Genomic DNA, 21412 nt, shown 5'->3' on the forward strand with positions numbered 1-21412 from the left:
ATCCCTGGCTCACATCCTACCTCTGGCCTGGAACGCCCTCCATCATCTAATCCACCAGACAGTTACTCTCCTCACTTTCAAAGCCTTACTGAAAACACATCTCCTCCAAGAGGCCTTCCCAGATTAACCCCCACTTTTCCTCATCTCCCACTCCCTTCAATGTCACCCTGACTCGCACCATTTGCTCTTCTCCCCTCCCCTACCTGCACCCCCCAGCAGTTATGTATGTATCTGTAATTTTATTTATGTTGATGTCTGTTTACTTGTATTGATGTCTGTCTCTGTACCCTGTGTGTTCATTGTGGGCAGGGATTGTCTCTCTTTATTACTGTATTGTACTTTCCCAAGCGCTTAGTACAGTGCCCTGCATACAGTAAGCACTCAATAAATACGATTGATGAATGAATAAAATCCAGTGAATTTCTAAATTGCTGAGTGGATGAGGTGGGATGGAGGTGGGGTGGAGCGGGTGGTATCTGGAACTGAAAAGTAGGATGAAGTGGGAAGTTGCAGGATCATCAAAAATATCCTCTTAGATATTGAAGACCTAGAGCATTAGAGGGGAGAAGGTAAGTGAGAAAGGTTTCAAAATCAATCAGAATTACAAAATTAGTCATTCCCATATCTTCAACTACCACCTCTACTCAGATGACTCCCAAGTCTAGCAGTAGTAGTAATTTCTATTAAGTGCTTGCTGGGTACAAAGCACTGTACTAATAATGATGGTATTTCTTAAACACTTACTATGTGCCAAGCCCTGTTCTAAGCACTGGGCACTGTTCTGGGAAAGAGTATGTGGGTGGGAATTAGACATGGTCCCTTGCCCTCAAGAATGTCACAATCTGAATATAAAAGTGGGGAAAGGGGACTGGCGACAGACACAAAAGAAAAAATGAAACAATAAAAACGCTAAAATAAAATAAGACGAGGACAAATACCCACAAAATAAAAACAGATGCAACAAACCAAAACAAAAGCAATAGGGTACTGTGGCTAGAAAAGCAGAGGTATAGGTTCTGGTACTTCACAAGCCCTGACTTCTCTACTCTGCAATCCCGCATCTATTACTCCCTTGAGACATGTCTGCATGAATGCCTCTCTGGCCCCTCAAATTCATCATGTTCAAAAGCGAACGTCTTATATTCCCTCAAGAATTCTTTCCTCCACCTAACTTTCCCATTGCTGTTGACAATGCCATCCTCCTCCAAACCTCTCAAGCCTATAATCTTAGTGTGACCCTTGACTCTGCTTGCTCTTTCAATCCGCATATTTAGTCTGCCACCAAATACTGTCAGTTCTTCCTCCACAACATCTGCAGAATCCTCTCCTCCCCGTCCATCCAAATTGCTACCATTCTAGTCCAAGCACTGTCATATCCTGACTCTTCCCCACTGCTTTCAAACATGCCCATGTCTCCTCTGTCCTAAAAAAACCTTCCCATAACCCTATGACTCCCTCCAGTTATTGCCCCATCTCCCTCCTACCATTCCTCTCCAAACTCCTTGATTGAGTTGTCCACACCTGCTGTCTCAAGTCCTTCTCCTTGACCCCCTCCAATCTGGCTTCTGTCCCGTTCAAACGACAGAAACCATGCTCTCAAGGTCACAAATGATCCCCTTCTTGCCAAATGCAATGATCTCTACTCTGTCCTAATCCTCCTCGACCTCTCAGCGGCCTTCGACACTGTCGGCTACCTCCTTCTCCTGGAAACGTTATCCAACCTTGGCTTCACTGACACTGTCCTTTCCTGGTTCTCCTATTTCTCTGGCTGCTCATTCTCAGTACCTTTCACTGGCTTCTCCTCCAAATCCCGCCCCTTAACTGTAGGAGTCACTCAAGGCTCAGTTCTGGGTCCCCTTCTAGTCTCCATCTATGCCCACTCCTTTGAAGAGCTCAATCAATCAATCAATCAATCAATCAAATCAATGGTATTTATTGAGAGCTTACTGTGTGCAGACCAGTGTACTAAGTGCTTGGGAGAGTAGACTATAACAGAGTAATAGATGTGTTCCCTATACACAAGGAGTTTACAGTACAGAGGGGGAGAGAGACATTAAAATAAATTATGGCCATGTACTTAAAAGTGCTGTGGGGCTGAGGGTGGGGTGACTATCAAGACCTTAAAGGGTACAAATAATGATAATGATGATGATAATAATAATAATAATAATAATAATAAATGTATTAAGCGCTTACTATGTATGTACTGTACTAAGTGCTAGTGTAGATACAAGATAATCAGGTCCCACGTGGGGCTCACATTCTAAGTAGGAGAGAGCATAGTTATTGAATCCCCATTGTGCAGATGAGGAAACTGAGACACAGTGAACGTTATATAGCAGTACAGCTGGGATTAGAACTCAGGGACTCTCAGGAGGGAGTGCAAGGGCAACCCAGAAGGGAGAGAAATTAGGGCTCCTCCACTTGGCTGTGTGACCTTGGGCAAATCACTTAATTTCTCTGTGCCTCAGCTACCTCATCTGTAAAATGGGGGTTAATACTGGGAGCCCCATGTGGGATATGGACTGTGTCCAACCTGATTAGCTCGTATCTACCCCAGTGCTTAGAACAGTGCCTGGCACATAGTAAGCACTTAGCAAATATCATAATCATAATCAATGAGAGCTTAGTCTGGGAAGCTCTCTTGGAGGAGATTTGATTTTAATAAGGCTTTGAAGGTGGGGAGAGTAATGGTATGTTGGATGTAGAGAAGCAGTGTGGCTCAGTGGAAAGAGCACAGGCTTGGGAATCAGAGGTCATAGGTTCTAATCCTGGCTTCCCCACATGTCTGCTGTATGACTTTGGGCAAGTCACTTAACTTCCCTGAGCCTCAGTTACCTCATCTGTAAAATGGGGATTAAGACTGTGAGCCCCACATGGGACAATGTGATCACCTTGTATCCTCCCCAGTGCTTAGAACAGTGTTTTGCACATAGTAATCACTTAACAAATGCCATTATTATTATTATTATTATTTAAAGGGGCAGGGAGTTCCAGGCCAGAGGCATGGCATGGGCTAGGGGTCGACAGTGAGATAGATAAGATTAAGATATAGTGAACAGGTTGGTGTTAGAGGAGCGAAGTGTCTGTGCTGGGTTGTAATATGAAATAAGTTGGTTCCACCTGCACAACATCTCTAGAATCTGTCCCGTCCATTCGATCCAAACTGCTACCATGCTGGCCCAAGCATGTGTCATCTCCTGCCTTGACTATTGCATCCCCCTCAAGGCTCAGTTCTGGGTCCCCTTCTATTCTACATCTACACCTACTCCCTTGGAGAGCTCATTCACTCCCACGGCTTCAACTACCTACCATCTTTACACAAATGAATCCCAAATCTACATCTCCAGCCCAGTCCTTCTCTGCAATCTCACATTTCCTCCAGCCTTCAGGACATCTCTACTTGGATGTCCTGTTGACACCTCAAACTAAACATGTCCAAAACTGAACTCCTTATCTTCCCACCCAAACCCTGTCCACCTCTGACTTTCCCATCACAGTAGACAATGCCACTATCCTCCCTCTCTCACAAGCCACTATCTTGGCATTGTCTTTGATTCATCTCTCTCATACAACCCGCATATTCAATCTGTCACCAAATCTTGTTCTTTCAACCTTCACAACATTGCTAAAATCCACCCTTTACACTCCATCCAAACTGTTATTATGCTGATCCAAACATTGATCCTATCCCCCCTTGACTACTGAGAAGCAGTGTGGCTCAGTGGAAAGAGCCTGGGCTTTGGAGTCCGAGGTCATGGGTTCGAATCCCGGCTCCACCAATTGTCAGCTGTGTGATTTTGGGCAAGTCACTTCTCTGGGCCTCAGTTACCTCATCTGTAAAATGGGGATTAAGACTGTGAGCCCCACATGGGACAACCTGATCACCTTGTACCTCCCCAGCGCTTAGAACAGTGCTTTGCACATAGTAAGTGCTTAATAAATGCCATTATTATTATTATTATTATTATTACTGCACCAGCCTCTTCACTGACCTCCCTGCTTCCTGTCTCTTCTAACTCCAGTCCATACCTCACTCTGGTGCCCAGATTATTTTTCTAAAAAACATTCAGTCCACATCTCCTCACTCCTCAAGAACCTCCAGTGGTTGCCCATCCACCTCTGTGTCAAACAGAAACTACCATTGGCTTATAGGCATTCAATCGACTCACCCTCGCTGACCTCATATTACAGTCCAGCCCACACATTTCACTCCTGTGGTGCCAACTTACTCACTGTGCCTCAATCTCATCTATCTCACCACTGACCCCTTTCCCATGTCCTCCCTCTGGCCTGGAACTCCCTCCCTCTCCAAATATGTCAGATACCCACTCTCTCCACTTATTTTAAAATCACATCTGCTGCAAGTGGTCTGGGAAGACCTAATTTCCTTTTCTCTCTCTCTCTCTCTCTCTCTCTCTCTCTCTCTCTCTCTCTCCCTCTCTCCCCCTTCTGCATCACCTTTACACTTACATTTGTACCCTTTAAGCAGTTGATATTCACCTCACCCTCAGCCTTACAACACATATGTACATATTCATAATTTATTTTAATGTCTGTCTCTCCCTCTAGACTGTAAGTTCATTGTGGGATGTGACTACCAACTCTGTTGTACTGTACCCTTCCAAGTGCTCAGTACAGTGTTCTGCACACAGTAAGTGCTCAAGAAAAACCATTAATTGATTAATTGATTGTTCCTCCCATTTGCTGAACCCCTGGCATCCAGCCTGCCCCTCATTCATTTTGCTGCCCGTATCATTTTTCTAAAAATCATTTTGTGCAAGTCTCACCACTCCTCAAATACTTCCAGTGATTACCCACCCATCTCCACATCAAGCAAAAATTTTCACCATCGCTTTATGGCACTCAATCAGCTCTCTCTCACCTATCTTTTCTCACTGATCTCGTACTACAACCCAATTCACACACTTCACCAACCTCTAACTCCAACCTACTCACTGTAGCTCAATCTCATCTCTTTCCCGATAGATCCCTTGCTCATGCTCTCCTTCCTGCCTGGAACTCCCTCCCCCTTCATATCTGAAAGACCACCACTTTCCCAATCTTCAAAGGTCTACTAAAATCACACCTCTTGCAAGAAGCCTTCCCTCACTAACCTCTCATTTCTCTACCCTATTCTCTTTCCCTTTTGCCTTGCCTATGCTTATGGATCTGTATCCTCTAAGCACTTTGATTTTCAACTCACTCCTTTCCCTACAGTACTTGTGTACCTATCTTTAGATACTCTGCTGCTTCCCCTTCCTGTAATTTTATTTTAATGTCTGTCTCACCCTTTAAATCATAAGCTCCTTGAGGGCAGCGATCGTGTCTACTGACTCCATTGTATTTTACTCTCCCAAGCTTAGTACAGTGCTGTCTACACAATAAGTGCTCAATAACTGCCATTCATTGATAAATCAGAGCAGTTAGCAAAATGGCATTTTTAGATGTTAGCATAATCAGCATGTTTCTACTAGGAAAAGGTGACCTAAGGGTACTTGAGGGGGTTTGGGGCTCAAGGCATCTTAGATGGTTAAAGGATAGAAGAGAAACTATCATGCCTAAACCTAGCTGCTTTGGGGACTGAGTGCAGCCTGATCTCCTGTAACGCATGTTTCCACTACATGTTTTTCCTATAATGCTGTTGGGAGAATTAGGGAACATTGTTCTGACAATACACTTCTCGATAGAGAATGATATGGGATTGCAGGAAATGGTTGTGCACAACAATGCTAGTTTTCCTTGATGTGATGTTTTTTAAGAATGTTTCCCCCAAGTCTAGGAGATCTGACTGTATTCCCTTGCTCTGCAGCCCCATTAAACTATAAGCTTCTCAAGGGCAGGGACTGTCTCCTGCTTCTAGTGAATATTGCTGAACACCTGATACAATGGTCTGCATTGTAGGAGCTACGTAACTACAGATGATTGACATGAAGAATAGTCCAGAAAATGTCCAGGACAGTTGAAAAGGTACCACCCATGTAGGACCTTCGGCAAGCCTGCTGGACTCCAGCCATCATCCTGCTTAAGTCCACCTCAGTTCAAGGATCCATACTTAGGCCCAGCTCAGCAGCCTGGGTTTCAAAAGTGCAAGGTGTTTTGGCTATTCTCGTTACCATCCATATGGAATCCAAACAGAAGGGAAAATATTCAGAAGGAATATATGTAGTTGGCTGCAAAGCCGTGGGTGTTGTAGTAGTAGTAGTGGTAGTAGTAGCAGCAGCAGCAGCAAGAGGAGCATTCATTGAACTCCTTATCCAGAACAAAGAAAATTAGGCTGAATATGCATTTTCCTTCTTTAAAAAGAATGCTTTTAAAGGGATATTTCAAACCCGTTTGCCATGTAACTTGCATTGTGGTTCCATTATGATTTTTGTTCTTAGCACTTAGGTGGATGTGTTGAGCTGTTTCTTACTTGACAAACATATCAGAAACATATATGCAGAAAATACAAGAACATAAGCAATGTCTATCCAGGCCAGTGTTCTGTCTCCAATAGTGCCGACAGAATGCTTGAAGGAACCACTGGATTGATTGCCCTCCTGGACAGCCATACATTGTTAAGGCTGGACAAACTGATATCTCTAATGTTTCCCCTTCTCTGCCACAAATGTGATTGCATCGAATAAGCTGAACAGGATGAGTCCTACTGCAGGCCTCTGCTTTCCACTAATGTTGTTGGGGAAAAGCTCACTACATATCCATGAACTTATCCAGACCCTTCTGGAGCCTGCTGATATTTTTTAGCCCGTGCAAGTTCCTGCAGTAATGATTCATTCATTCATTCATTCAGTTGTATTTATTGAGCACTTACTGTGTGCAGAGCACTGTACTAAGCACTTGGAAAGTATAATTTGGCAACAGAGACAATCCCTACCCAACAATGGGCTCACAGTCTAGAAGGGGGAAACAGACAACAAAACAAAACAAATAGACAGGCATCAATAGCGTCAATATAAATAAATAGAATTATAGGTATATATACATAATAAAATAAATAGAATAATAAAATAATAAATATGTACATATATAGACAAGTGCTGTTGGGTGGGGAGAAGGGTAGGGCAGAAGGAGGGTGTAGGGGTGATGGGGAGGGGAGGAGGAGCAGAGGAAAGGGGGGGTCAGTCTGGGAAGGCCTCCTGGAGGAGGTGAGCTTTCAGTAGGGCTTTGAAAAGGGGAAATGTGCTAGTTTGGTGGATGTGAGGAGGGAGGGTATTCCAGGCCAGAGGTAGGACGTGGGCCAGGGGTCGACAGCGGGGAAGATGAGAACGAGGCACAGTGAGGAGGTTAGTGGCAGAGGAGCGGAGTGTGCAGGCTGGGCTGTAGAAGGAGAGAAGGGAGGTGAGGTAGGAGGGGGCAAGGTGATGGACAGCTTTGAAGCCAGTAGTGAGGAGTTTTTGCTTGATTCGAAGTTGATAGGCAACCACTGGAGATTTTTGAAGAGGCGGGGGTGACATGCCCGGAGAATTTCTGTAGAAAGATAATCCGGGCAACAGAGTGAAGTATAGACTGAAGTGGGGACTAACCCCAGGGGGACCGAGGGCAGGTTAGCATAGATGTTCACTATCATGACTAGGGCCCATAGCCCTCTTTTCCTATGAAATGCACATTCCTCAGCCAAAAGAGACAGCTCAAACTGACTTTCTAAATTTAAGGAATGTGTGGTAAATATGGGTTTCTTTGAATTACACTGATGGTGTGTTCTGAGAAATAAAAGGTTGTAAAAGTGAATCAGAGTCAAACAAATCCACTTTAGTATAGAGAAAGGGTGGGGAGAGGGGTGATTAGGGTCTAGAATCATACATGACCCAAACCAGAGCTTTTTCAATGGAAAATAGAATTGACTCTTTATATCAACTCTTTCACCTTTTCCTTACCAGACAGGAAGTGAATAGTGTCAGGAGGAAGCTGCCAGACCAAGTCATAAACAAATACCAAGGAAAAATTGGCTACAGGGTAAGTTCAGAAAGGAGCTTTGAAACCATGCCCTCCCTGATTCACAATGTGGCTTTATGCCAAAATGTTGAAATGTAGACATGATCTGTGTGTTCATTCATTCATTCAATTGTATTTAAGTGCTCTGCTGTGTGCAGAGCACTGTACTAAGTGCTTGGAAAGTACAATTCAGCATTAAAGAGAGACAGTCCCTGCCCATACTGGGCTTACAGTCTAGAAGGGTCCAGACAGATACCGAAGAAATGTACTCTATACTATGTTTGTCGACTTTATGTATAGCATCAGAACCCATCAGCAGACTCAGACCTTAGCAACCACTAAGCAAATTTGGCTGCCCTGAGATCCCTAGGCTTCTCAAGAGTAACTGATCAGGTCCAAGTTGAAGATGCCCCTCGCAACCACTCCCAGTGGGGTGTAACATGGAGATCCACAGCTCGCTCCAAGTCAGGCCCTTTATTCTCACTCCCACCCATGAGGGCTCAGTGCATGGGGCACTGGACCAGGGACTGAAGGGTCCAAGTTGAGCGGTTGAGCAGAAGTTGGCATCCCTCATTCTCCAATGGTCTCTGTTCATCGCTCTTAGTCCTTCCTTCAACTCAACTGTCCGTTGATCTCCACATCGCACTCCGATCCACCATCTTGAAGCACTGTAGCTTTGTGTGTGGGGGGGGGGGCACTAGGATCCATCCCAAGCTGTGATAGGGTAGGGGATAGAGGTGTCCTGCAGTGGTAGCAGCTTGAGGAGTCACTGCGGGCTATACTTCAGGACTGGATTGGGGGATTTGCCAGGGCTCTTCAGTGTTGGGGTGTGTGTTGTGGTGGGGGAAAAGAGGAGGAGCGGGTCAGACAGTGGAGCCAGCCCTCGGGATGGATGGGGGTGGGGGACGCTGTGCAGGGAAAGAAAGCCACCATGGCAGCAGAGGCTCTTTGTGTGGGGCTTATTTCTTCTGCTACAGAGCCAGAACCAGCATCTGAGGAGGGCAAAGGTAACATCCCTATCATCAACAGCAATTATTGAACAGCTACTGGGTGAAAAGCACAGTTCTAAGTGCTTGTGGGCATTCAGAACACGTCTAAGATGAATTGACTACTTCGGGGGCACTTACAGCCTTTCCCCCAAATCAGCAAAGGAAAGCAATCAGTCAGTCAGTCATTCATTCAATTGTATTTCTTGAGCACTTACTGTGTGCAGAGCACTGTACTAAGCGCTTGGGAAGTACAATTCAGCAACAGATACAGTCCCTACACAACAGGCTCACAGTCTAGAAGGGGGAGACAGACAACAAAATAAAACAAGTAGACAGGTGTCAATACCATCAGAATAGATAAATAGAATTATAGATATATACAAAACATTAATAAAATAGAGTAATAAATATGTACAAATATACACAAGTGCTGTGGGGAGGGGAAGGGGGTAGGGCAGAGGGAGGGAATGGGGGCATTGGGGAGGGGAGGAGGATCAGAGGAAAAGGGGGTCTTTGTCTGGAAAGGCCTCCTGGAAGAGGTGAGCTCTCAGTAGGGCTTTGAAGGGAGGAAGAGAGCTAGTTTGGCGGATGTGTGGAGAGAGGGCATTCCAGGCCAGGGGAAGGACGTGGGCTGGGGGTCGATGGTGGGACAGGCGAGAACGAGGCACAGTGAGTCGTATTGATTGAGTGCTTACTGGGTGCAGAATACTGTAATAAGTTCTTGGAGGAATACAGTATAATAGAGTTAGTAGACTAGTTCCCTGCCCACAACCAGCTTATTGTCTAGAGGGGAGACAGGCATTAATATAAATGAATAAATGATTTATTCATTCACTCAGTTGTATTTGAGTGCTTAGTTCGTGCAGAGCACTGTACTAAGCTCTTGGGGTAATACAATATAATAGTAAACTCATTCTCTGCCCACAACCAGCTTACAGTCTAGAGGGGAGACAGGCATTAATATAAATGAATAAATGATTCATTCATTCATTCACTCAATTGTATTTATTGAGCACTTACTGTGCAGAGCACTGTACTAAGTGCTTGGGAAAGTACAAGACAGCAATAAAGAGAGACAATCCCTGCCCACCATGATTTCTCAGTCTAGAGGGGGGGAGACAGACATCAATACAAATAAACAGACATCAATATAAATAAATACAATTACAGGTATATACATAAGTGCTGTGGGGCGGGAGGAGGGGTAAAGCAAAAGAAGCAAGTCAGGGTGACGCAGAAGGGAGTGGGAGATGAGGAAAAGTTGGGCTTGGTCTGGGAAGACCTCTTGGAGGAGGTGCGCCTTCAGTAAGGCTTTGAAGGGGAAGATTTGTCTTGGATTTGAGGAGGGAGGGCGTTCCAGGCTAGAGGTAGGATGTGGGCCAGGGGTCGTTGGTGAGACAGGCAAGATAGAGGCACAGTGAAAAGGTTACACCAGAGGAGCAAAGTGTGCGGGCTGTGTTGTAGAAAGAGAAGAAGTGTGGTGAGGTGGGGGTGGGGGCAAGGTGATGGAGTGCTTTAAAGCCAATGGTGAGGAATTTGCTTTGGGGCTGAAGGAGGGGTGAATAAAGGATGCAAATCCAAGTGCAAAGGTGACAAAGAAGGGAGTGGGAGAAGACGAAATGAGGGTTTAGTCAGGGAAGGCTTCTTGGAGGAGATGGGCTTTTAATAATGCACTCCCTGGAATGGGAGTGCATTCCAGGCCAGAGGTAGGATGTGGGCGAGAGGTCAGTGGCGAGATAGATGAGATCGAGGTACAGTGAGAAGGTTAGCTTTAGAGGAACTAAGTGTGCGGACTGGGTTGTAGGAGGGGGATTCTGTAGTAGTAGGTAATTCTGTGGAATTCGGCAATACAAGAAGTCACTCAGGCAGAAACCATAAATAGATTTTAGAAGTGGTTGTATACATTCAGGGGAGAGACGTCCATAATAGATTGTTGGAAAAGTTTGGGATGTTAGGATTTTCATCCATTACCGTGTAGTTGGATTCCAAGAAGGACAATCATTACGATGTTCCTCCAAGCGTCTTCTGGTACTGCTGTCTGTCAGAAGTGGGCTCCAGTGCTGGATGGGCCATGGATCTGATCAGAATGTGTAGAGGGTTTAGAGCATCTCATCCAGCATGGGGCTGTTGGTTGGGTAGGTGGGAGCAGAAGAAGGAAAGAAAAGCAGAAGTTCCACTCTTAATCCTCACCTTTCCCAGTGCACTGGCAGTAGGGATCACAGTCGAAACTAAACTGCCCCCTCCCTGTGTCCTATGATGTTGCTGCAGTTCTCCCTGTGTTGTTGCAACATGCCACAGAGTTAAGTGAACTCATTCCTAAAGACTCTTTTCCTTTTCATCTTAGCTCTGGAGATATTCTTTCTGGAAACTGTGTCCATTATTGAGAAATGTGAAACATTCCCTTCAACACTAATCGTGCAGCTGGATGTTCATCTCCGGGATTCATCTGTCATATAGAAGCCCTTCCCTTTGATGAGAAGAATCAATGAGAACAACCTTTGAGTCTCTGCTTTTATCCCTTTGCTCCCAGAGCTCCCAACTTTTAGAGTTCCATGTGAAGCTATGCAATGCCATTCAATCAGTTAATCAACCAATGATATTTATTGAGTGCCTACTGTGTGCAAAGCATTGTACTAAGTGCTTGGGAGAGAACAATACAATAGCGCTGGTAGACATGATATCTGCCCCCCAAGGAGCAGAGTGGGAGAGGGGGAGACAAACATTAATATAAATCAATTAATTCTGGGTATGTATAAGTAAGAGTGGGGAAAACATCAAGGACTTAAAGGGTACAGACCAAAATGCCCAGGTAATGCAGAAGGGAAAGGAAATCAGAGAAATGAGGGCTTATGAAAAGCAAGGGTTGCTGGGCTGAATGAATCATAGCAAACTCACAATGAATTGCTTTGGGAGACCTCATAGAAGGAAGGGAAATGTCAGTAGGGAAAGGAAAGAGGGAGGCTGCCTCCCGAATTCCTCCTGAAAGTTACTATGCTCCCCATACTCCAATAAATCAATATTTTTGAATGCTTACTGCGTACTAAGCGCTTGGGCAACTGTCAGAAGTCTGAGGACTGCTTGTGCCAAAAACCTTCTCCTGTGTGTAAGCACCTTGAGCCTCCTGATTTTGGGGACTTTAGTTCCTCCTCTTAGTCAATGGACTGAACACTTACTGTGTGCAGAATACTGTACTAAGCGCTTGGGAGACTACAATATAACAACAGAACAGACATATTCCCTGTCCACAATGAGCTTACAGTCTAGAATAATAATAATAATAATAATAATAATAATAATAATGGCATTTATTAAGCGCTTACTATGTGCAAAGCACTGTTCTAAGCACTGGGGGGGAATACAAGGTGATCAAGTTGTCCCATGTGGGGCTCACAGTCTTAACCCCCATTTTACAGATGAGGTCACTGAGGCACTGAGAAGTGAAGTGACTCACCCAAAGTCACACAGCTGGGATTAGAACTGAGCCCAGGCTTGTTCTACTAAGCACGCTGTTCCTCAGTTCTGGATACTGAGCGTTCAATAAATACTACTGATTGATTACAGACATTAATATAAAAAAACTACAGCTATGTACATAAGGGCTGTGGGGCTGGGAGGGGGAATGAACAGAGGGAGCAAGTCAGGGCAATGCAGAAGGGAGTGGGAGAAGAAGAAAGGGGGAACTTAGGGAAAGCCTCCTGGAAGAGATGTGCCTTCAATAAGGCTTTGAAGGGTGGGGTAGAGTCTGTCGGATTTGAGGAGGTAGGGTGTTCCAGGCCAGAGACAGGACATGGGTGAGGGGTCGGCGGCGAGATTGAGGCACAGTGAGAAGGTTAGCATTAGAGGAGTAAAGTGTGCTGGGCTGGGTTGTAGTAGGAGAATAGCGAGGTGAGGTAGGAGGGGTGAAGTGTTTTAAAGCCAATGGTGTGGAGTTTTTGTTTGATGTGGAGGTGGATGGGCAACCAGTGGAGTTTTTTGAGGAGCAGGGTGATACGTTCTGAATATTTTTGTAGAAAAATGATCTGGGCAGGAGAGTGAAGTGTGGACTGGAGTGGGGAGAGACAGGAGGCTGGGAGGTCAGCAAGGAGGCTGATGCAGTAATCCAGGTTGGATAGGATGAGTGATTGTATTAACGTGGTAGCAGTTTGGATGGAGAGGAAAGGGCAGATTTTAGCAATGTCGTGAAGGTGGAACCAACAGGATTTAGTGATGGATTGAATATGTGGGTTGAAATATGTATATGAATATGTAGCCCCCTCCTTCCTTTCTCCCTCCTCCCCCTCTCCATCCCCCCCACCTTACCTCCTTCCCCTCCCCACAGCACCTGTATATATGTATATATGTTTGTACATATTTATTACTCTATTTTACTTGTACGTATTTATTCTATTTATTTTATTTTGTTAATATGTTTTTTGTTGTCTGTCTCCCCATTCTAGACTGTGAGCCCGCTGTTTGGTAGGGACCGTCTCTATATGTTGCCAACTTGTACTTCCCAAGTGCTTAGTACAGTGCTCTGCACACAGTAAGCACTCAACAAATATGATTGAATGAAAGAATTGAATGAATGAATGAATGAGAGAGAGAAGCGGCGTGGCTCAGTGGGAAGAGCATGGGCTTTGGAGTCAGAGGTCATGGGTTCGTATCCCGGCCCTGCCAATTGTCAGCCGTGTGACTTTGGGCAAGTCACTTCACTTCTCTGGGCCTCAGTTACCTCATCTGTAAAATGGGGATTAAGACTGTGAGCCCCACGTGGGACAACCTGATCGCCTTGTATCCCCCCCAGTGCTTAGAACAGTGCTTTGCACATAGTAAGCGCTCAATAAATACAAATGAATGAATGAATGAATGAAAGAGTCAAGGATAGGACCAAGGTTACGGGCTTGTGAGACAGTAAGTATGGTGGTGCCATCTACAGTAATGGGAAAGTCAGGGGAAAGTCAGGGGAAATCCAGGGTTTGAGCGGGAAGATAAGGAGTTCTGTTTTGGACATGCTAAGCTTGAGGTGATGGGAGGACATCCCAGTAGTGATGCTTTGATTGATTGCTTGATTACAAGAGTTAATAGACACAATCCTTTCCATCAAGGAACTTACAAACTTGCAAGGGAGACTACAACAATTTCCAGATAGGAAGAAGAAATACTCACTTTCTTCAAGTGTTTAAGCAATAGAGTATGCCTAGGTAGCCATTCCATGGGAGAGAGAGGTAGCCATTCCGCGAGAGGGTGGGTCAGCTAAAGAGAAGTCTACAGTTCAGGGCATCACAGGAGATTGCATTTCCGAAATGCAAAACCTGCACTGCTTGCGGAGAAGTGAGATCAGTCAATTCATGGTATTGATTGAGCACTTATGTTCTGAGCAGAGCACTGCATTGTGGCTTGGGAGAGTACAATAGAGTTGGTGGACCCCATCCCTGCCCTCAAGGAGTTTATCATCTAGCAGGGGACACAGACCTCAAGATCAATTGTGTCTGTTTATTGTTATAGTGTACTCTCCTGAGCGCTTAGTACAGTGCTCTGCACACAGAAGCAGCTTGGCTTAATGGGTAGAGCCTGGACCTGGGAGTCGGAAGGACCTGCATTCTAATCCTGGCTCTGGCACATGTCTGCTGTGTGACCTTGGGCAAGTCACTTAACTTCCTTGGGCCTCAGTTGCATTGTCTGTAGGACAGGGACTACAGTCAACCTGATTAACTTGTATCTATATCCCAGTGTTTAGAACAGTGCTTGGCACATAGTAAGTGCTTAACAAGTACCATAATCATCATCATCATCATCATGGAAGCAATGAGAGTGATCAGCCCCAGTTTTTGAATTGGACTTCCAGACTTTTTCATCCCAGGGAAAACTTGATTATTTCTCTCTGATATAAAAATACCCACAAATGGTGGCATTCTGACATGTTAGCTTTTTGAAATCTGTCAGTTCACAGTCCTCATCCCCACTGCAATCCCTGCTCTCCCTGCTCCTTTTTAACTCTCACACTCAAAATGGATTGTGGACACCAACAAAGGAAGGTACAAAAGTGCTCCAGGACATAAGTGCAAGGTTGCTGTAACAGGCTGAGTGATGGCTGGAGGCAGTGAAGAAATGAATCCTTTTTAAACAGTGGTTTAAGGAGGGAAGATGAGCAGTTCAGTTTTAGATATGTTCAATTTGAGGTAGCAGAGGGACATCCATGTAGAGATATTCTGGAGAAAAGAGACGTAGGGATGAAGGATAGACAAGAGGTGGAGCCTGTAGAAGTAAATTTGGAAATCAACCCTGAGAGAGTGAGTGTAGAGTGAGAAGAGTAGAGAACCCAGACCAGAGTCTTTTCTATTCCCGTCCCCATTCAGGGTGAGCAGTACCCTCCAGACACCAAGGTACAGCCAAATGGTGCTGCTGCTCTTCATAATAATAATAATAATAATAATAATGGCATTTATTAAGCGCTTAATAAATGCCATTATTATTATTATTATTATTATTATTATGAAGAGCAAAGCACTGTTCTAAGCACTGGGGAGGTTACAAGGTGATCAGGTTGTCCCACATGGGGCGCACAGTCTTCATCCCCATTTTCCAGATGAGGGAACTGAGGCCCAGAGAAGTGAAGTGACTTGCCCAAAGTCACACAGCTGACAATTGGTGGAGCTGGGATTTGAACCCATGATCTCTGACCCCAAAGCCCAGGCTCTTTCCACTGAGCCATGCTACTTCATCAACCAGATAACCAATATCTCAAATCAACTACTCACATATTCTAGCACATAAGAACTTATTTACACCCTTCTTAGCATTTATGTTCATTCAATCATATTTCTTGAGCACTTACTTGTGTGCAGAGCACTGTACTAAGTGCTTGGTTTATATGTTCGCTCAATTTATTAATTTTCCTAGGGTCGTAAAGATCTTTATGTTTAGATAAGGGCCAGGAACATTTCAGTTATTCTGTACTTTCCATGCACCTAGTACTGCACCAACTGGGCACTCAATAAATGTTATTTCTACTGGTAATATTACTACTACTATTACTACTGTTCAATTCAATTCAAGTTGTATTGAGTGCCTACCATGTGCAAAACACTGTACTAAGACTTTGGGAAAGTGCAGTACAACAATAAACAGACATTCCCTGCCCACAGTCTAGAGAGTGAGACAGACAATATAACTAACTAACTAAATTAATTAATTATAAATAAATAAATGTACACAAGTGCTGTGGGGCTGGGAGGGGGGATGAATAAAGGGAGCAGAGTGACGCAGAAAGGAATTGGAAGAAAAGAAAAAGAGGGCTTAGTCAGGGAGGGCCTCTTGGAGGAGATGGACCTTCAATAAGGATTTGAAGCAGAAGAGAGGTGAGTATGAAGAGGGAGGGTGTTCCGGGCCAGAGGCAGGATGTGGGCAAGTGGTTGGTGATGAGATAGATGAGATCAAGATACAGTACGTATATTGGCATTAGAGGAGCAAAATGTGCTGGCTGGGTTGTTGTAGGAGAGTAATGAGGTGAGGTAGGAGGGGGCAAGATGATTGAGTGCTTTAAAGCAGATGGTAAGGAGTGTCTGTGTGATGTAGAGGTGGATGGACAACCACTGGAGGCTCTTGAGGAGTGAGGAAACATGGACTGAACGTTTTTGTAAAAAAAAAATAATCTAGGCAGCAGAGTGAAGCCTGGAATGGGGAGAGACGGGGGAGGCAGGGAGGTCAGCAAGGAGGCTGTTACAGTAATCAAGGCATGAGAGGATAAGTGCTTGGATTAACATGGTAGTAGTTTGAATGGAGAAAAAAGGGCAGATTAGTGATGTTGTGAAGGTCGAACCAACAGGATGTAGTGATGGATTGAATATGTGGTTTCAAAGAGAAAGAGTCAAGGATAATGCCAAGGTTATGGGTTTGTGAAACAGGAAAGATGGTGGTGCTGTCTACAGTGATGTGAAAGTCAAGGGAAGGGCAGGGTTTGGGTGGGAAGATAAGGAGTTATATTTAAATTTGAAGTGATGGCAGGACATCCAAGTAGAGATGTCTTGAAGGAAGGAGGAAATGCAAAACTGCAGAGAGGTAGAGAGATCAGGGCTGGAGATGGTGATTTGGGAATCATCTGCATAGAGAAGCAGCATGACGTAGTGGATAGAGCACAGGCCTGGAAGCCAGAAGGTCATGGATTCTAATCCCGGTTCCACCACTTGTCTGCTGTGTGGCCTTGGGAAAGTCACTTCACTTCTCTGAGCCTCAGTTACCTCATCTGTAAAATGAGGATTAAGACTGTGAGCCCTATAGGGGACAGGGGCTGTGTCCAAACTGATTTGCTTGTATCCACCCCAGGCACCCCAGTAAGGTGCCTGACACATAGTAAGTGCTTAAGAAATATCGTAATTATTATTATTATTATAGGTGGTAGTAGAAGCCATGGGATCGATTGAGTTCTCCAAGGGAGTAGGTGTGTATGGCGAAGACAAGGGGAAACAGAACTGAACCTTGAGGGACCCCCACAGTTAGGGGGTGGGAGGCAGAGGAGGAGCCCATGAAAGAGACTAAGAATGAGCAGCCAGAGAGATAGAAGGAGAACCAGGAGAGGACAATGTCAGTGAAGCTGAAGTTGGATAATGTTTCCAGGAGAAAAGGGTGCTCGACAGTGTCGAAGACTGCCAAGAAGTCGAAGAGGATTAGGATGGAGTAGAGGTCATCTGACTTGGCAAGAAGGAGATCATTTATGACCTTTGAGAGGACAGTTTCTGGGGTGTGAAAGGGGCAGAAGCCAGATTCGAGGGGGGGTCAAAGGGAGAACTGGAGGAGAGGAACTTGAGACAGCAAGTATAGACAACTCAGTCAAGAAGAGGAGAGGAACGGGAGGAAGGAGATAGGATGATTGGAGGGAGCTGTAGGGTCAAGGGAAGGGTTTTTAGGATGGGGAGACCTGGGCATGTTTGAAAACAGTGGGGAAGAAACCATTGGAGAGCAAACAGTTGAAGATGGCAGTTAGGGAAGGAAGAAGGGAGGGGGCAATTGTTTTGATAAGGTGCAAAGGGATGATGTTGGATGAGCAGGTGGAGGGAGTGGATTTTGAGAGGAGGCAGGCTATCTCTTCTTGAGATCCTGGAAAGATGGGAGAGTTGAAGTTGGGGCAGACTGGCGAGGGGCAGGGGATATTTTCAGCAGGTCATGCCTGATAGTTTCAATTTTCTAAATAAAGTAGGTGGCCAGATCATTAGGGGCAAGAGATGGGGGGAGGCAGGGAGACGGGGTTTGAGGAGGGAGTTAAATGTCTGGAACATGTGGGCATGGGTGTCAGTACGGATGGAGAAATAATTTTGCCGGGTAGAGGAGAGGGCAGAGTTAAAGCACATAAGTATAAACTTGAAGTGGATGAGGTCGGCCTGACATCTAGATTTCCTCCAGCAGCTCTCTGTGGCTCATACGCAAGAGCGAAGGAGGCAGACTGTGGAGGACTGTGCTTTGGTGGTATGAGTTTGGCGAAGGGATAGGGGAGCAAGTAAATTGAGTTCAGTAGAGAGGGTGGTTGTGAGAGTGTCCATTTGGTCATCAAAAGAAGGTAGTTCGTGTATGGAGGCTAATTGGGGCATGATGAGTTGAGAAAATTGGATGGGGTCAAAAGATCAGAGGTCTCTGTGGGGGAGTAGCACATATTTGCAGGGAGGAGGTGCATGGGAAAGAAGGTTAGTGAGGAGCTTGTGGCCTGATAGAGGGATCTCAGAGTTGTTGAGGGTAGAGATTGTGCAGTGGCTAGAGATGATGATGATGACGTCCTGCTGAGTTGAATACATTTCATACTATTAGCAGTATCTTTGCAAAGTCTACATGCTTGCCAACCTTCTATCACATTTTAATCAATCAATGAACCAATGATATTTATTGAGCACTTGCTGTGTGCAGAGCAGGATACTAAGTGCTTGGGAAATAGAGTACAACAGAGTTGGTAGACAGTATCCCTGCCCACAAGAAGCTTACAGTCAACAAGGGGAGACAGATATTGAAATTAGGGATAGGGTAAACAGTAGAGTTTAGGAATATTCACATAACTATTCTGGGGTTGGGGTAAGTATCGATGTACTTAAGGGTTTAACAGCCAAGTGCATAGTTGAAGTAGAGGGTTGGGTGGATAGGGGAAATGAAGGGCTTTGTTTGGAAAGGCCAGACTATTTAGAACTTGCTTTACTCATAGAAGCAGAAGTGAACAACTTATAAAAAGCTTCATCGTTGTTCTAAAGAATGTAAATGAAATGCCAAAGCAAGCCATAGATCTCTATGATGACCTGGACTTTCTAAGTCCTGATGGCATTTACTCATTTTTGTTGTTGGTTGCTTGTCTCCTAAATTACTAGGAGAAAAGCCTGAGCTGTATGTGTGTTTAAGAAGGGAAAGCTGGGTCTGGTAGAGAAAGAAAAGTGTTCCCCTTTCTGAGTCTTTCTGCCCATGTTTAATTTTTTCAGCTTACAGAAGTTGAGCAGACCAGATCAGAATCAAAGTTCCAAAGGGGATACCCTCCATAACAGATGGGCCACTCATTCTTTTGGGTTCTGTGATAAGTAGGTACTCGAGTTAGCATGCAGCTGTTCCAACTGCTGCCATGGAAAATGCCATAGCTCTGTTTGAAGCCATGCCTTTTGCCTGAAGTAGCATTTCTGTGCTGACTGAACCCAAATGCCTGCCCAAAGCACAAGAGCCAGTTAGTCTTTGGGTGCAGTCAGTCTTCCAGCCAATCACAGAGCAGGGCAACAGCACAGAAGGTGACATCTACTAAGATAGGTAGATACTTGAATAAGCCAAAAATGAATCTGATTTCTTGAATGTTTGGTTTAGACTCCCACATTTACTCCATTCTTTTGCAGGTTATTGTGCTTCACTTGTCTTTCTTGAGAAGCAGTGTGGCTTAGTGGGAACAGCACAGGCTTGGGAGTCAGAGGTCATGAGTTCTAATTCTGGCTTCACCACTTGTCAGCTGTGTGACTTTTGGCAAGTCACTTAACTTCTCTGTGCCTCAGTTACCTCATCTGTAAAATGGGGATTTAGACTGTGAGCCCCACATAGGACAACCTGATAACCTTGTCTCTATCCCACCGCTTAGAACAGTGCTTGGTATATAGTAAATGCTTAACAAATACTATTATTATTATTATTGTGACTGGACTAATGAAAACTTCTGACACTTGTCTTGTATTTTTCTCTCACTATCAGGTTGAAAAGATTATAGACAAAAGAAAGGACAAAAAAGGCAAATGGGAATATCTCATTAGATGGAAAGGTTATGGGAGTAATGAGGATACCTGGGAACCGACGCATCATCTACTGCATTGTGAGGAGTTTATTGCTGAATTTAATGGTCTGCATTGGTCCAAGGAGAAGCAGGTGAAATCGGGGAAGCCAAGCAGTGCATGCAAATTTTTACCAGAAAGTCAAAGTGCATCCATTGAGGAAACAACCTACAGGCCTTCAGAATTTGAGAAAGGTAAAGGGACTTCCCACCAGAGGGGCTCTCTGGGGGACACCCCTGTTTCTGTCTTTGAAGAGATAATAGGTTCACTGGCTTTATTTTGTGTGAACAGGGCCACCAAAATCTATAATGGACAGGGCCACACCAAGACCTACATGGGCTACCAAATGGTGAGGCCAGTTAGGGGAATTGTAGGTCTTCTGCCAATGGGTCACAAAGGTCACATTTAGATTTGAATGACAGTGAAGGAGAGCATGATATATCCAATGAGCTGGAAGTTAGTCTTGATTCACCAGTACCTCTTTTTGAGCTTCTTTTTGATGGTGGCCAACATAAGAGTCCATTCTCGGTTCTATCAATCGATCAGTGGTATTTTTGAGTGCTTACTGTGTGCAGAGCACTGTACTAAGTGCTTGGGAGAGTAATAATAATGATGGCATTTATTAAGCACTTACTATGTGCAAAGCACTGTTCTAAGCGCTGGGGAGGTTACAAGGTGATCAGATTGTCCCACATGGAGCTCACAGTCTTCATCCCCATTTTACAGATGAGAGAACTGAGGCACAGAGAAGTTAAGTGACTTGCCCAAAGTCACACAGCTGACAATTGGTGGAGCCAGAATTTGAGCCCATGACCTCTGACTCCAAAGCCCGTGCTCTTTCCACTGAGCCACGCTGCTTCTCTATAGTACAACAGGGTTGATGGATATGTACCCTTCCCTACAGCAAACTAACTGTCTAGAGTCTATCATGGTAAAATTATAATGTGGAAATATTGTGGAAAAATATTCACCTTTCTCATTTATGGCCCTAGACCAGATGCCCTCATTGGTTTCTGGTTATTGTGTGTAAGCAAGGCCAGTGAGGCAAATGTGTTGGCAGGAGCCTGGGCACACAATGAAATGGAAATTTCCAATTGTATTTCTTCCCATAGGCCCAACTCTAGGGAAAAGACCATAGTAAAACTACATTTAGGGGAATTAATCACTTTCTCACAAAGAAAGGATTAGAAGTTGGGACTAGAGAGATAAATTTGGGAGTCATTCTCATAGAGGTAATAG

At 44.7% G+C, this 21412-nt stretch overlaps 1 protein-coding gene across 4 annotated transcripts in view; it reads left to right on the forward strand.

Moving 5' to 3' along the window:
• The window catches only part of CDYL2 (chromodomain Y like 2), an 89435-nt gene that overhangs the window by 14691 nt on the left and 53332 nt on the right, over positions 1–21412 (forward strand). For 3 of the 4 annotated variants that reach the window (XM_038770652.1, XM_038770653.1, XM_038770655.1), the window contains exon 1: positions 20039–20367. In XM_038770652.1, coding sequence (XP_038626580.1) covers positions 20052–20367 — 316 coding nt within the window. In that variant the 5' untranslated portion in view covers positions 20039–20051. Of the gene's footprint in view, positions 1–20038; positions 20368–21412 lie in introns of those variants that run through there. The other variant, XM_038770654.1, reaches the window with a different exon arrangement.

This window comes from Tachyglossus aculeatus, chromosome X2 (genome assembly GCF_015852505.1).
Source record: "Tachyglossus aculeatus isolate mTacAcu1 chromosome X2, mTacAcu1.pri, whole genome shotgun sequence".
Classification (NCBI taxonomy): Eukaryota; Metazoa; Chordata; class Mammalia; order Monotremata; family Tachyglossidae; genus Tachyglossus; species Tachyglossus aculeatus.